At 34.9% G+C, this 16,196-nt stretch overlaps 3 protein-coding genes across 7 annotated transcripts in view; 2 read left to right on the top strand and 1 right to left on the bottom strand.

Moving 5' to 3' along the window:
* The window catches only part of LOC139775281 (dynactin subunit 5-like), a 26,640-nt gene extending 25,622 nt beyond the window's left edge, over positions 1-1,018 (top strand). For both annotated transcript variants that reach the window (XM_071711157.1, XM_071711156.1), the window contains exons 4-5: positions 49-160; positions 244-1,018. In XM_071711157.1, the coding sequence (XP_071567258.1) occupies positions 49-160; positions 244-441 (310 nt within the window). In that variant the 3' untranslated portion in view covers positions 442-1,018. The remainder of the gene's footprint in view (positions 1-48; positions 161-243) is intronic.
* On the bottom strand, positions 957-16,196 carry LOC139775277 (probable glutamate receptor). Of its 4 annotated transcripts, none has more exons than XM_071711149.1 (11): positions 16,130-16,196; positions 14,511-14,875; positions 5,334-5,497; positions 4,753-5,103; positions 4,366-4,481; positions 3,492-3,662; positions 2,916-3,166; positions 2,513-2,721; positions 2,079-2,353; positions 1,399-1,593; positions 957-1,336 (listed from the first exon to the last, which is right to left on the bottom strand). In XM_071711149.1, the coding sequence occupies exons 4-11, from the start codon at positions 5,086-5,088 to the stop codon at positions 1,261-1,263; spliced, it is 1,629 nt and encodes a 542-aa protein (XP_071567250.1). In that variant the 5' UTR covers positions 5,089-5,103; positions 5,334-5,497; positions 14,511-14,875; positions 16,130-16,196; the 3' UTR covers positions 957-1,260. The 4 variants fall into 4 exon arrangements, with proteins under 4 accessions (XP_071567250.1, XP_071567251.1, XP_071567249.1 ...); XM_071711150.1 differs by having other exon boundaries at positions 14,539-14,875; XM_071711148.1 differs by lacking the exons at positions 14,511-14,875; positions 16,130-16,196 and adding an exon at positions 7,738-8,014.
* Positions 9,249-11,497, top strand: LOC139775271 (piggyBac transposable element-derived protein 4-like). The gene is made up of 2 exons (XM_071711143.1): positions 9,249-9,396; positions 9,525-11,497. The coding sequence occupies exon 2, from the start codon at positions 9,882-9,884 to the stop codon at positions 10,926-10,928; it is 1,047 nt and encodes a 348-aa protein (XP_071567244.1). The 5' UTR covers positions 9,249-9,396; positions 9,525-9,881; the 3' UTR covers positions 10,929-11,497.

The following is a 16,196-nucleotide window of genomic DNA, read 5'->3' as shown; positions in this document are numbered from 1 at the left end:
TACAATTACGTTAAATTCTAAATTCTAAAAATGATAAATTTTGATTAGGGTTGCCTTCTTTCCTCTAACGATGGGAAATCATGTGTTTGTGGGAGAGCGGGCAGTCGTGAATGCAGCGTTGGTTGGTTCTTACGTTTACATTGGGAAGAATGCCATAATTGTACGTATAACGACTTTTACTTGGCATATTGAGTGAATACAAGCGCAGTGCATTCACAATCAATTATACTTGTCTTGCTATAGGGTAGGCGATCCGTCCTGAAGGATTGCTGCTATATTGAGGATGGCGCAGTCGTGCCACCAGAGACCATCGTGCCGTCCTTCACTCGTTTCGCTGGCAGTCCGGCGACGTGTGTCGAAGAGCTGCCCGAGTGCACACTAGATCTCATGGTAGACTTTACGAAGAATTATTACGAGCATTTCTTACCGGCGCGCGTTTAATGTTTATTCATTTGTACATGTATGCTAATAACTTATAGTCAAGAGAAAATTTATTCTTTTCAAATGCATTATATATTTGTGCTCTGCACTTTATATATTTATTTCATCTTGAGTATCGCCTATGCGTGACAGAAAGAGATAGGGGAAGGTAAAGCAGATACAACTGAAAAGAATAGATCTAAGATCAGTCGCATGGATTTTTTAGAATTAATGTATAGATTTTGTTATATTTTTGGATTATATATAAGAATGTTCGAATCAAGAGAATCTTGTTTGTAATTTAAAATCAAATTCTTTGTACATAATTATTCATATATGTATCGTAACCTTGAAATCGCGGCTGATTTTGACTGTAAATCATTATAACTTGTAAGATTATTTATTTATCGTACTTTTGTATTATTGTACTAGGCAACTGATTTCAAGATTGTGTACGTAATGTCATAAAAGAAAGCTCGTAAGATTTATTAACCACATTATATGCATTTATTTTACAAGTAATCTATTTCACACAGTGTTTTGTACATAAAAGGAGGTTGTTGAAACTATATTAAAGGAATAGAAATGGCTATATATATATATGTTTCCTAATGTTAATTATTTTACATGGCATTAAAAATGACAACACGCATTAAAATGACGTTGACTCACGATTCACCCTTATTACTAAAGGATACAAACATCCAACAGAATGATAAAACATGTCTCTAATAAAGTTTTTAAATAAAGTCCACAATTCAATTAAATTTAGTACAGACAGCTCAGGAAACCAGATGCCTCTTAGTTTCTGTCGGACTAATGTACATTTTTTGCAGGCACTTAATCGAGGTATACCAAGTCGGTTTCTGCGCTTGACGTTTCTATTATCGCGCATTTCTTTGCGCGCATAGTTTGCCTGCAAAAGAAAATGTAACAAATAACGCAAGGCATGGTAACGATGTCCCTCTTAAATCTTACCTCTTGTGCCACAGCAACTCGAGCGCAAGCACGATTACAGCGAGGAGTATTCCGTAGCCCATTGTGATCAGCGCGAAATCGCATTCCGTGAAACCGATAGTGATAAAGCTGGTCTGACTCGCACATACTGGTTTCCTCGTATACAAGCGATATTCTTCGCGATATTTAAGTCCGTATTCTCGTAATTTTAGAGCTCTGAAAACATATAATTCCTGATGAGTGCTGAACGTTCTGAGAATTATTATATCATGAGGTGGTTATTAATTCGTGTGTGTGTGTGCGCATACAGTACACAGAAAAAAAGTGTTAAATCAAGACTCATATTCTTGTATATAAGCAAGAATCTATAATCTTATAAGAATTTTAACTTTTTATTTCAACTTTTTTTCTTGATTAAACTACATAAATACATTTGCTCAAAGTTTTCTTCGCCGCTTCGCGCCGTTTAACGTAATTTAGGTATATCTCGTTTCAAGATTACAGATTCTTGTTTATATACAAGAATATGAGTCTTAATTTAACACTTCTTTTTTTCCTGTGAACGTTCTTAAAAATAACGCGTTAATAAAATCTGTTTCGATGTTTTTACGCTAGACTTGAAATTTCCAGGAAGTTTTATGAAATTTAAAGTTTTGAAGAACTGAAGATCCAATTGTGAAGATAATTCGATTACTATTTACCCAGTTTTTATTATCTCTGAGTAAGGCGATTGTTTTTGTATCACGAGAAGCGGATATAAAACGTTTAGGAAATCGATCTCAGTCAAACCGCACTTCTCCTCCTCGAAGTACGTGTCTTGCATCAATTGGTATACCGTACCGATCTCGCCTTGAAATGCAAAGAGTTCATTTCTTACGCGACGCACACCTTCTTCTATGGACATCCAATTAGATTTTCGTCCTTTCGGCTCGATTCGCTGCTCCAGGATCGCCTTTCTAACGGGATCTTGAAAAGACTACCATCCCACATAAAGAACTAATTTGTTTCTCGCAATTATCTCTTACTACTAATAATTTTGACACCGTAATAAGCCAAAGTATTTAATAATATGTTATATGTATATAATAAAAGTTTTTAAATTATATTAATTTTTTCGCAGTTTTAATATACCGACCTTGAAAAAATATCTATTGTACACTATGTCCTGCGCGCCCAGCTTTAAAGGACTGTTTAGGAGATGCGGAAGAGTTTTGATAGAATCCGTGGTAGATTGCAGCAAACCCACGATATTCGCTGTATAAGACGCATAGAGACTCAGTGAGGCCAGCAACAGCATAAAGGTGACGATTCGAGATGAAATTCTGTGTGGCTCGTACGCATATCCTGCGGGAGTACAGAAATTTTATAAATCTTATATTGAAAAAAAAAAATGAAAATAATTTAATTCGTATAACATTCGCGAAATAATAAACGTTTACGCGGTCGAAGAAGATGAGATTTAGTCGTAAGAAATTTTGTAACAACATTCGAGAAGTCAAGCATATTATCGATTATATTAGCGTTAATCGTTTCTCTACCTTGCTGAGAAAATGCGCCTAAAAGAATAAGAAGATAATCGCTGATCGTTGGCTTATTGGGCTTTTGATTCCAGTCGGTTGCCGATTCTGCCATTCTGTCGCGATAATTTTCCCATTGGATTGTTAAATAGAGCAAACAGAAGACCAGAGTGAGAAACACGGCAATCGCTATCCAGACATTTCGTTGAAAGGGCAAGATAAATATGTTGCTCACGGTCGACAGTAAAGGCCGCCGAAATACGAAGCGCGAGCTGTGTAGATTTGTACATTAGCCATAAGATATCGATAACAATATAATAATAAAGGACTATAATAAAAAGCTAAAATTTATAGCAAGTTTAATAATCTTTTTTTAATCAAGTCCACATTTAAAAAATTAATTATAAATTAAATTATAAATGTAAATATAAATAATAAATTAAATTATAAATGTAAATATAAATTATAAATTATAAAAATTATAAATCTTAACTGAAATTTTAATTATTTCTTGCTTCTCCTTAATGTTGCCTTTGAAAAGACATAGAAAATCAACTTAAACTACGTTTCAATTTAAAAGGTAAGTAATTCTTTTACCAAGTATGTGTATACAACTGGATGTATTGTACAACATCGATACGTTCCGGTACGAGAAATGTAGCGGTGCCGCCGATATCGATCTCGCGCCGTTCCAACATCCCGATCATTCCATTCCAGGAACCGTTCTCGACACGATATCCCCAGCTATTCGTGACTTCGAAACTTATCCTGTCGTATAAAGCAAAATATATAATTTTAAGTCGATGGTTAACGCATATTGCATCTCGTTTCCATGAACAAAAACAACAAATTGCTTTTCAGTTAAAACTCTACAATTATTTGAATTCATTAATAGTTTTTGTCAAAAATGATTTCTCAATTTATGTTAAGGGAAGATGTATAGATCGGAGTAAAGAAGTACATATATAGAAATTCGGATGATAAAAAATCGCTTTATCTTTAATTAAATATTTCTGTGTATTTATATGATTACATTGATAACCAAAGAATTAAAGAATTATGTCACAATGTTTACAGACTTTAATGAATTTTGGATTTTAATCAGCCGATTAGATACGAGTAAATACGATAATCGTGCAATTTTTATCAGTTACGATAATTGATAAGTATGTCATGTGCTTATTTTATTATATGTCGCTCCATTTACGGGTCTGATTATGCACCGTTGCCCGGTTAAAAACAAATTTATCACCGTTTTTTGACAAGTTACACTGTAATCGCCTGATCACGCTTCACTGCGGCCTCGTTAATTAGCCTTGAGCTCGAATTTTATTACGTCGCTTTGAAGCTCGCATTCACGATTCTAAAATTGGCAAGATAATTCGTTACAAATTATCGCGCCGTTAAATTTACTTCACAAACTTCCTAATGAGATATTTGAGCGTTGGTAATACGATGTCGAAGAACTCACGTTGCATTCATCCGGTTCACCAAATGCAGTATCCAAGGGTAATTAGCCTTTGTAACAGGATCTATGGTTTTATCCTTGAAGTCCGTCAGATGATTGACTGTATTGGGGTCCGTCATCTGCAATTGCGATAAATCTTGAAAAGAATATATCTTTTCTGTTAAAGAAATTTTTAAAATTGCGGCTATAAATCACGGCGATATTTTCGATATTTTATTATGAAAGTGGCCAGTATTTTACTCGCTCTGCTTTTCATTCTATACAGCAATGTTACATGTTACACACATGTTGCGTTAGCTTGCAAATAAAACGCTTTGGCAACGTCTCGTTGATAATGTAAGTGCATTTTCTTGCATGATAAACGATTTGTAGTACATTTATTCAAAGTACCACGAGACAGGATTTAAGAGGCGTCTGCTGAAGATCTCTTCTTCGTGCTGAGGCCACCTCGAGAGTCCTCATTCGCAGACCGCTCTCGATCGTCCAGTTTCCACGATTTTCCCATATCACACCTCGCTGCGGACTCGGCCGATATACGGACAATAATTCGAGAAAGTCACCGTCGAATCTTCGCGCGAGGACCACATCACTGTCAGGGTAGATCGCCAAATCCTCGAAGATTTCCAACAAAGAGTCGTCATGTGTTAACGTTAAATTGGCGTTATCGTCGTTGTCAATCGTTTGTCGATCTTGAAAAAGCAGCCACTTCGTCGGAGCGACGAACATTCTTTTCGAATGTGCCTGTCATTTCATATCAGATACCGACCATGATAAATTAGAAGATTGATACAAAACATAACAACGACGAAATTGTTTGTGAGTCTCATCAGTCAAAGTGTCAGCGAAATATATGAAGATAATTCTCTTAATTTTTTAAATCGCCTTATTCCAAGTTTTATAAATAATACTTTCGTCTGCTTGTACTTTTATTCGTAATGTACTTATAGCAGACATAAATACATATATGTTACCTGTCGTAAAACATCGATGGCATAATCGCAATCCAAATCCAACACATACAGGTTTCGATGTTCTAAATTATTGTAAATCTTTGGATCAAATTCCTCGTGGAAGTTACGAATGTTGTGCGTCAAGTAGTTGCTCGACAATATTTTCGATAATTTGATCGTGTCATCTGCGAAAGGATATTATACTTAATTCGACTCCGATAAGTATCTTTTATGCGTTATCTTTATTAATATACAAAGTTAGGTATTATTGCATTACATCATGTACAGTGGAATTAAGAAATTCTGCATACAGAATACATATATAGGGGAGACTGGGGCTAAAAAGTCTACGGGGTAAATATGTCTAATCAAATATCTCGGAACCTGTATATTGTGCGAACTCGCTATTAACATTGTAAACGCTGCTTATGGTACCCATGTGACCAACGGAGTTTCGGCAGGTTACCTGCCGTGTTATGATTTTTACGGAGGCAAACGTGTTTTCGTGGTGAAAAGTGAAATTTTCTGCGCGTGGAAATTTTGTAATATCTGCAATAATATTTGCTCTCCAAATCTCGAGGTACGTGATTATAAATGCATGCTGATTATAAAGAGTAATGCATGCTGAACACGAATCCAGTGTAGATATCTAATATTTCATGGGCGATCAAACCTGAAACTGATTTATCCCGGGGGGTAGACTGTTTAACCCCGGCATTTTTGAGATTTCAATTTTTCCACCGTTGTCGTTTTTGCTCTATACCGGTTAAACAAAGCGACGTAGATAAAAATTTCCTAAATAAATTTTGTAGCTAAAGGTTCACTCTTTACAGTGGTATACCACATTTAACTAAAATTATTTATTTTGTTGTTAAAAATCGGCACCGAAAAAAAACAGACTGTTTAGCCCCGGTCTCCTCTAATATATTTATTTATTTATAAGTTAAAATTTTACTGAAATAATTCAACTAATTAATTTTTCTCATAACGCTCATTATTATACACATGGCTAATTATGACACATAAAAGAATTTAAAAATTTTGTACGGAATGAAAATTGCAGCTAGTTCGATATCAATATAATCGTAGAATTTGTTTAACAAGAATAGCCTAAACAAAGTAAATACGTAAATCAGTGATATTTTAATAAGTTTGCATGTCAATGTTTCAAATCCTCCTTAAGGCACACCTAAAGTTAATTGCGGGCCCGACTAAACGCTGAACACAATTTTTGTAACTCGCATTGCAGTTAAAAATTCCTCCTCTTCCTTTTCTTTTATCCTTTTCCTTATCATTTTTTTTATTTTTATAATTTCTTTTTATACCGCTTCTTCAAACTAATTAAGAGAGGTATGTGGAACAGATAAATCTACATATTTGGTCGTTCAGTGACGGATCATGAGATAGATAGAGCTACCTGAATGATGGGCAAAGTGTTCAAATGGAAGTACTGTTATATGTGTGCTGCATACCAAAGAGAAATCGACACCTGGAAGATCGAAGTTAAGTAAACTTCCAGAAAGGAATGTCTATAATTTTCAAGTCATTCATGGAAGTGATCCTTTACTTATCGAAGTTTCGATCATCCAAGAACGTGGAATGTCTTGAAGAAATATGTGCCTATAATAAGGACCTTTATAGTTTGTTAAGGAAAGAAGATACGCGGACGTAATTGATGGGTGAACAGTTGACTATTTTTCTTAAGGGTCACTTATCTGCATTGTTATCCCACAAGAATCTTTTTCTCTTTGGCTTTTTTATGTTTTCTCGTTGTTAATTTAAAGAAAAGGAAAGAGAAAAAGAAGAGAAAGTTTGAAGTACATCGAGACATTTATCTTACACGTAACTTCTTTCTAGTGTTACACGCCGAATTTTTTATTTTTTAGATTTTGATTTAAGATATCAAAAGATGAGTTTTTCATGCAAAAAATAACTGTTTAATTAACCGTAGCGCTTATATTTCTATATATGCAACAACTACATTGAATAAAATTATAATAATTTTAGTTAATTTTATTTGTTATCTGTCAATTAAAGAAGCATTAACTGAAATTTAAAAAAAAACGAAGAAATTAAAAAATATGACATAATGTAAAATAAAAAATATTTTATATAAGATATGAAATATCTCATAAAATTATAAAATATTTATTTTTTGATCATTTAACCCTGTATAAGTGTTTAAATTTATCAAAAGATAAGATTTATTGAGATAATTATCCTAGATTTATACACATTTGCACTTTAGGCTTTAGTTATTTCTTTTTTTTTTCACTGTGATTTAATATAGAAGAGTATTTTCAATTTCCTCTATTATTTTCATTTTTATGCAGTTAGCTATAGCTAATCGTTGCCAAAAATTTCGAGCGCTCCCTTTTTCTCGATAAACAAACAATATAGAAATCATGAATACGAAAAATCTTGCCATAGCTGGTGCACAGTTGTAAAGATACTCTCGCAGGTGGGAATAGAACGGGCGTCGCGTTGACGATAAATCTTACGATAACGTCGTCGACGCGAGGTGACGCGATTACGTCAATGCCGAGTGACAGCGCGAGGATACACAAGACAAAGAGGATCATTCCGATCGCGCTTATCTCCGCTGACTGACTGCGGAGATCCTTCGGGATTGTAGGCAAAATCGATCAAATTCATGCACCGTTTATCGTACCATAGTCTCTCCATGATTACATAGCGATTCCGCGTAATTCCGCACATTGTAGAATCGTGAATCCGCGAAGAAATAATGGGCAATCAAGATAACGAGCGTTATTACGACTGGTGAAATATTCAAGATAGACGTTAGACGCTGGTTAACGTATGTCAACAGATTATATACTTGGTATATGGTGCTTCTCGAGGCACGATTTCGCCAGCTTTCCTTGTTCTCACGAGTGCTTTTTCATCCCTCCGAATGCACTATTTGAGACGATAATGGCAGCATGATATGCATTATGAAACCGCGAAGAAAGGCAGCTGGAAGACCTAGCCTACCTTCAATGTCACGTGTACGGCTTTCGAAGGATTATCTTTGCCCGTTTTCTTATCGTGAAACAAAGATTTGCACTCTCCGCATCTCCGGCGCGCATACTTGACGCACATGTTTGACGCATGTCCTCGTGTTGAATGGTGTACGTGATCATCGTATCGGACAAATTTATTTCACATTAAGCTATATTAAACGTCATTATATTTAAATTAAATATGATGTTAGATTAAACGTCGCTATATTTAAATTAAATATGATGATAGGAAAAAATTCTTGATTAGGAGAATCTTATTTTTATATGTTTATAATAAAATTACTTAATGCAATAAAGTTCGAAAAAAGACGGTTTTATTTAACTAAATATTATTTAACTAAATACTGGATAAAGAGATAGAAAAAACGTTCTGCGCTAGAAGAATACACGTTTTTGCAGGTATCAATAACATATCAAGAAAATCGGTTATAAAAAACCACCAAAATAAATTGCAGGAATATTTAGCTCACATCGAGAGTTTTCAAAAACACTATATAATAAAGTATATTTTCCTTTAATACTTTTCGAGAAATATTAATGTTGCATGTTTTCGTTGCAAGAAAACGTTGCAGTCGTGCACCCGAAGTTACCCCATCCCCCTCGGGAAAGATGTAGTTCTACGTCAAAACCAAAATATTATAATATAAATAAAGATATATTGTATTACACATATTGCATTAGAATTATTAGATATATGCATGTTGTATTTAATTTCTTAAAAGTATTTCTATTTAACATGAAATATACTAATTATTTAGGCAAATATAAAAAGATACAAAAATAATTAAAAATAAGTTATTAAAAAAAGATACAGAATTAACCCTAGGTTAATAACCTTGGATCCGGGAGATTCGAGCAGAAACTTTCATCAGTTGGTACCTGGATTAGTACCTAGGTAATAATAATGATTTCATTGGCTTGTGGTGGGGAGGGTTTTGATTCTCCCGAAGTGGCAGCTATAACGATAATGCCAAATCGACCTCAGCAGCGAAAACGAAAACATCTCAGAAGTGTTTATAAGTCTCACAAACACGAAGTAACCGTGTCGCATATTTTGTCGAGTAAGTATATATTAAAAGAGCAATATTTTGTCAACGTAACTTTATATTTTTGTTATATTATGCATGTTTCTACTTTTTAATAATATTTTATACTTGTAATATAAACTAGTATCTTCAATCACTTTTAGTCCAGCAATGGAAACGCCCAGCGGCGAACAGAAGAAAGATATGCAAAAGCAGTTGCAAACTCAACCTGAAAAATCTATTGATAATGCAAGTTCCTTAAAAAACGTTGAAATATTAAGTGATTGCGAATCAGAAGAAGAAGCATATGATATCGTAGAGGACGTAGAACTGAAAGTGAAGAAGAAGGGGCAGCGCATGCGTCGACGCGAAAAACTATATCCTTGGCAAGTAATGAAAGTTCCTCAGAAGAAGATAATGTTGAAGAATTAAGCGCTATCGAATCGGAAGAAGAAACATATGACATCGTAGAAAACATAGAGCAACAGGCTGAAAGTGAAGAAAAGGCAGCACATGCGTCGATGCGAGGAACTAAATCCTTGGCGAGTCGTTTTATGTATAGCGCCAACTACTTTAAATGGTCCGTTACACCGCCGACGGAAGAAGAAGAAACAGAAGCAGATAAAATACCGGATTATGAACCTAAAGTGTTGGGCGATGCGAAGGATAAGGATACTCCAATGGATGTATGGTCTCTCCTTTTTACTGATGAAATACTAAACAACATTGTAACTTATACCAATAATGAGATTGCACAAAGAAAAAAAGGTCCCGATACCAATCTTGTGGAGTTAAAAGCCTTTATAGGACTTTTATACTTTTGTGGATTACAAAAAGTAACTAATAGTGATGTTATAAAATTATGGCCATCTGATCCTGTCTATCGCTTAACCATGACAGAAGTTCGATTTAAACATTTATTATCATGCCTACAATTCGAAGATAAAAGTACGCGTCAAGAACGTCGGCAAAATGATAACTTGGGACAAATTCGTGATCTTTTTGAATCATTTATATCGAATTGTACAAAGTATTATTCGCCGGGTAAAAATGTAACAATAGGCGAGCACATTGTAAATTGTCCGTGTGAATGTCCTTTTCCGCGTGTTAAAATGGGTACTAAAAGGCAAAAACTGGGACTTAGAATTGTTATGATGAACGATTCAGACACTTATTATATGATAAACGCTATTTCTTACGTTGGAAAAGACGATAAGAGACCTCAAAAGTCTATGCCTTTTTATTATGTTCGTAAATTATCAGAGCCGATCTATGACAGTCACAGAAACATTACTTGTAATAAACGTTTTACTTCAGTGCCTCTGGTGCAAAGCATGAAAAATAAATGTTCGCTTAGTATGGTAGGGACAATTCGAGCTAAAGAAAAAGAGATACCACTGAAAATAAAAAAATTCACCAAAATTAATGATTCGCGTTTTCTTTATGCTGATAACGTGACATTACTTTCATATTGTCCAAAACAAAATAAAATAATTTTAGTATTGTCTTCGTCTTCTTTACATAAACGAGGAGATGCAGTTGTTGAAAAAGAACAAAAAAATCATTGAATTTTATAATTCTACTAAAAGAGGCACTGACAGTTTTGACCAATTATGTCATGAATACAGTACTGAACGTCCTGTATTAAAGTCAAATCGTAGTTGGATGATAAAATTTTTTTATGCTATGTTAGATCAAAGTTTTATTAATAGTTATATTTTATATAATTTAACCAAAGCGAACAACACAAAGTTAACAAAATATAATTTTTTAGCAACATTGGCTAAAAATTTATACATACCACATATAGAAAGACGTTTATTATGTCCTCGAGGAATCAGCAAAGATATGCAGAAACAAATGGAAGACATTGTTAAGGGAGAAAATAGCGAATCATAACATATATGATCTCATTACTTACAAATTAGATAAATGTGTAAAGTGCAGATATTGTCCTGCCCTTAGTGATAGGAAAACTCAATTTATTTGTCCTCAATGCAAAAGACCACGATGCGAGAAGCATCGCTCGATGTTATGCAAACAGCGTGCACCTATAATTAATATGTAAGATGATTTTTCAAATTGTATGTTTCAATGATTTGTCTGCGAAATATATTGTTATAGCATGAATAAATAAGTGTATTATATGTATCTTTATGTAACCGCTCCTTTATCCAAGAAGCTACAAAACTTCTAAGAAAACTTAAAAATGTACTTGATCCCTTGCAGCTTTATAAGATAAATACGTTTATTGACTCCCCTCAGGGTTGCAAGGCGTTTTGTAGGGACGTTCCCAACCCTTTATTCAATTCTCATCCAATACTACCTTTCTCCTCTCACTCAACCCTTTGGACCAACGGCTTAACGTCTCTTTCCGAAAGACGGAGCCCAGTTTGCTCCGCATAAGAGCCTATCTTGCACGGAGGGCGCAGCTTTCGGAAAAAACTTTCCATGTTTACATGGCTCTAGTGGACTCGAACCTGGTTCCTCAGATTACGAGTCTGGCGCTCTACCACTAGACCACACTGCCGCCCTTGCAGCTTTATATTAAAATTGTTTAAATTCTAGCAAAACATTTATTTTCAATAATATTTTAATTTTATGTTTTATGATACAGTTAGCCGCTTTAAAGCTTTTCTAAACGTTTCAGTTTTATATCTTTTGCGAAAAGATGATTTTACTGGCTATACATAAATTTTCCTTCGCTTTAAGCCTTTATAACTTCTGTTCTCTTTATGGTTTTCCAAAGTAAAGCTTATATAGTTCGCTTAAGCTTTGGTATTTCGATTTTAAAAAAAGGAGGTAAAAAATATTAATGCTTGCTAGAGATATGAACAGATAAAGGTATTTCTAGATTCATAATAGTAATAGACGTAGACAAGAAATAGGGATAGTAACCTAGGGTTGATAAAAAGATATAGAATTTTTTAATGTGTCTGCACAATTCTTCTTCGGAAAAAGGTTTCTGATTAAATACAGGAGTGTTAAATTTGATGTAAAACTGTGTGTCGCGTCATAATGCGCTGTTATCCCATCGTCATAAAACTACGACGCGTCTTTACAGGGTGATTCACAGAAATACTTGGACTTTGGTGGTGAGTTCTCCACACTCAAACAAGAAAAAACTTACTTGTAATAAACGATTCACTTCAGTGCTTCTAGTGCAAAACATGAAAAATAACTTTATACTCAATATGATAGGGACAATTCAAGCAAAAGAAAGAGAGATACCAAAGAATATTAAAAGAATCTCGCTCCGCGTGTACTTGGCGCGAGACACTACCGTGTCTCTTGATTTTTATCGAGTATCAGTGCAAAAACTTCATTTGTTTATTTCTTTTTAAGAAATTTTAGATTATAGAAAGAAAGTCTAGGACATTCTATAGAATAACAATATAATACCTGCAATGCAGAGTAATAGTTGTAACCATAATGTAATTGTAATTGTACAAACAGTTGTAATTGCAGAATTTAATATGAATTATGATGTTTAATGTTTACATAATTTAAAGCAGCAATATTATATTCTTCATTAAATTTTTCGTGATTATGATTTCAGTATAGAATATCATAAATTAGAAATAGTTTTTGTAAATTCTTTCAAAGCCCAAAGGCACGAAACAAATAAATATTTATCTATTTATTTCTCTTTTACAGTGCTAACAGTTGGATTCTATGACATACAATGAAACTTTTCCACGACACACGACGCTTCAGTGTGAGTTTCCATTTGAGGTGGGACAAAATCTGTGTAAATATTCCGTCATTCGAAACATTTGACGGAAGGCTCGTTGTCCGCGATGAACGTGCAAAATTGCTGTCTTAGTTTTAGTCTATACACATATGCTATACGCTACAACGCGATGTCATAAAGTGACAAGACTCGATACTCATACGATCTGAAAACTTCCGTCCCATGTGCATCCAACATGGTCGTTGATTTAATCCTTCCAAGTATCGAGTCATGTAATGACGTTATTTTAATTGCGCATCACACGCTCGATGTAATCACGTACATTTACACACCTGCGTTTGTATTTATCTTCCGGAAGAAAGGCGAACGTTGCATGCTAAATATTGTCGAAATTTACATGGTAATTAAATACTTTCCGAAGTAGAATTATATTTAACGAGGATTCGACGGCGGGCCATAAGTTGACGGGAGCACTCGAACATGTTAGTCATTATAAATTCCCAATTAACGAGAGAAAACACGCGCCAGAGGAAGCTTTTCACTTTTCTCGGATATTTCACTCATGTGCGAAGTCGTGCAATGCTTATCGAGAAGATCGCGCGGCGGGTCTCCGCAATTAAGGCGAAGCATCGTAATCAGCGAGCGAATTGTCGCGCAACCAACCGATATGTACAATCGCGTTGCAACATTTCACGTAGACAAAGGATGATTGTGCAACAATTTAATTCGTAATAGAACAGATTCTCTCTAAAGGAGATAGCATCCTGTGTCGTAACAATTATTTTTGCATTCTTAATTCTTTTTTTGGTTTTAATAAATAAAAGAAAAATGGATAAATGGTCAAAAGAATGTATGAATGACAAATACGGAAAAGAGTTAGAATCTTAACTTGTTGAGATTCTTTGATGGACTCGACACGGTAGTCGTACACGGAGAGAATTTTTCGCTATATTTTACCGTTAAATTTACTACAAACTTGGAACAACTTGGCAACCAAGAAATTGAAATATACAAAAGACATTTTACAAACAACGTAATAAAAATTACCAAGCAGATTGGTAATTTTTGAAAAATTATTTAAATTTTACTGTATATTTTAGTAAAATTAAGTCAACACATTTTATATTTTATTGTAATAGATATTAATATTTTTTATTATGGTAGATATTAATCAGAATAGCTCGTATAAAATTCTTCGCAATACATGTTGTCCCACAACTACCATAATTTTCAGGGTAAATTCTAAGAGAAAATTCTCTCCGTGTACTGTTTTTCAAGTGTACGAAAGTTTCACAGATTGTCTATAACAAAGTATCCTTGATAACAGAAATCGATTATCGCACTATGCATATTTGTTAAAATTAATTTTTCTTGTGAATTGTAGGGAGCTAAACAGATATTTCGCGCTTTTGCAGATCGTATTGTCCGGTCACGTGGATACCGAGAGCTTGCTTACCGCTCGCATTGGCAGCTCGCGTGATTACCTAGTGATTGACACGTGAGACGAGCCTCCTGCCGTCTTCTTATCAGCGCTTATTCACGAGATCACCAGATCGACATGGGCAAACATCGAATCGCACGTGCTCAGAATTAATCGTCCTCACAACCGCGCATCCACGGAGCGCGATTCAACAATCAGTTTTATTGCCGGTCTTTAATATTCCGCGTGAGATGTACGACTCTCGATTGCGATCGAATATTTCGCTCGCATACGGGATGATCCATTACGCAAGATAAGAGACTTCGTGGAAGCGATTGCGAGTTTCCCCTTTTGCCGAGAGACGTGTTCTCGTCGCATTCTTATATGAATTTTGAGTTTATCTGTGAAAGTAATCTTAAGGTCATTTAAGGCGGAATTAGTTTAAAAATAACCATGCAATAATTACTAGGTATAATTACTATTAGAAATTATATATTTCCTCGCTGTGCGTCGCCTTACCAGAATGCGCAGACCGCTTCAAAACACTCTTAAGTAATTTTAATTGCAATGTTATCGCGTCAATGCCGGGGAATCCCACATTTTAATTTATTTAATTAAATGTAATGGAACAGATTCTCTCTAAAGGAAATTGCATTCTGTGTCGTAACAATTATTTTTGCATTCTTAATTCTTTTTTTTTGTTTTAATAAGTAAAAAAGAAATGGATCATGTTGGACAAAATGGTCTAAAAAATGTATAAATGACAGATGTACAGAAAAGAGTTAAGGAATCTTAACTCGTTGCGATTCTTTGATGAACTCGGCACGGTAATAGTGAATATTTATTAACAGAATAAATTTTATCGAGACACTTGCCACTTCCGGAGTTTCCAACGTTATCAAATATGGATTGACGTATCGATTTTTGTGCTCGCGCGGTGATAGCTGATAATTAATCAGTTCTCCGATGCGATTGCGTATTATTTTGACCGTGTTTTTTGTACCGAAAACGAAATCGCAAGAAAGTCCGTGTTCACCAGCCGGAAAGAAACTTCGCTATGCGCGTGTCGGGCTTGATAAAATGGTTCGACTACAACACAGCTAGTTTACTGACCAAAGGAAAAAGGACGCGGGAACATATATCGCGATGCTACACTTTCTCGTCGCTCGAAACGTCGACCTGATAAAATTACGCGCGCGCTTTCGCCGCGGAAATTTTTTTTTACGGCGCGACAAAAGTTTCCGCGAGACCACACCGAGACCGCGAACATTTCCACAAATTACGCCGGGGTGGTCGTAAATGTATATGTAAATTGGTATCAGTGCAACCTGATAAAACACGCGCCGAGTTTATTCCATGAATCACGGAACGATCGTAACGTTGATGAAAATATAACACATTGCGGTTTTGTTGATAATTTTTATTCGAGATGTACCAAGATAGGCAATCGTGGAACGCGAGACATCTCGATAAATAGCAACATTGTAATATTCGTATTTATAATATTATGTCTGTGATTGCAATTAATTTGCGTGACGTATCCTCATAAACTGATATATATCTTTAAATTCCATCAATTCGCATCAATTGTAAACGTTAGAAAAATAATTTATTCTTTGAATTCGCAAAATGTGAAACGCGACAATGCCACTTACGTAATTAGCTGGCCGTTCCATCGCGTAGAACGTACACGCTACCTTTATCACAAATGCGCCACGCACA

Source organism: Temnothorax nylanderi, unplaced genomic scaffold, assembly GCF_030848795.1.
Source record: "Temnothorax nylanderi isolate EJ_2023f unplaced genomic scaffold, tnyl_v1.0 TNYL_tig0095_pilon, whole genome shotgun sequence".
NCBI classification, from domain to species: domain Eukaryota; kingdom Metazoa; phylum Arthropoda; class Insecta; order Hymenoptera; family Formicidae; genus Temnothorax; species Temnothorax nylanderi.
The sequence above is the reverse complement of the archived record's forward strand: the minus strand, read 5'-3'. Positions and strand labels throughout refer to the sequence as shown.

Bases quoted from the DNA above. Each gene is read 5' to 3' on its own strand.
- LOC139775277 (XM_071711148.1), bottom strand. From the start codon at position 7,894: ATGATCCTCTTTGTCTTGTGTATCCTCGCGCTGTCACTCGGCATTGAC. The intron at 5,498-7,737 runs GCAAGATTTTTC...ATCCTTTCGCAG, and splicing joins ACAACTGTGCACCAGCTATG to ATGACACGATCAAATTATCG. The intron at 5,104-5,333 runs GTAACATATATG...ATGAAATGACAG, and splicing joins CCATCGATGTTTTACGACAG to GCACATTCGAAAAGAATGTT.
- LOC139775271 (XM_071711143.1), top strand. From the start codon at position 9,882: ATGCGAGGAACTAAATCCTTGGCGAGTCGTTTTATGTATAGCGCCAAC.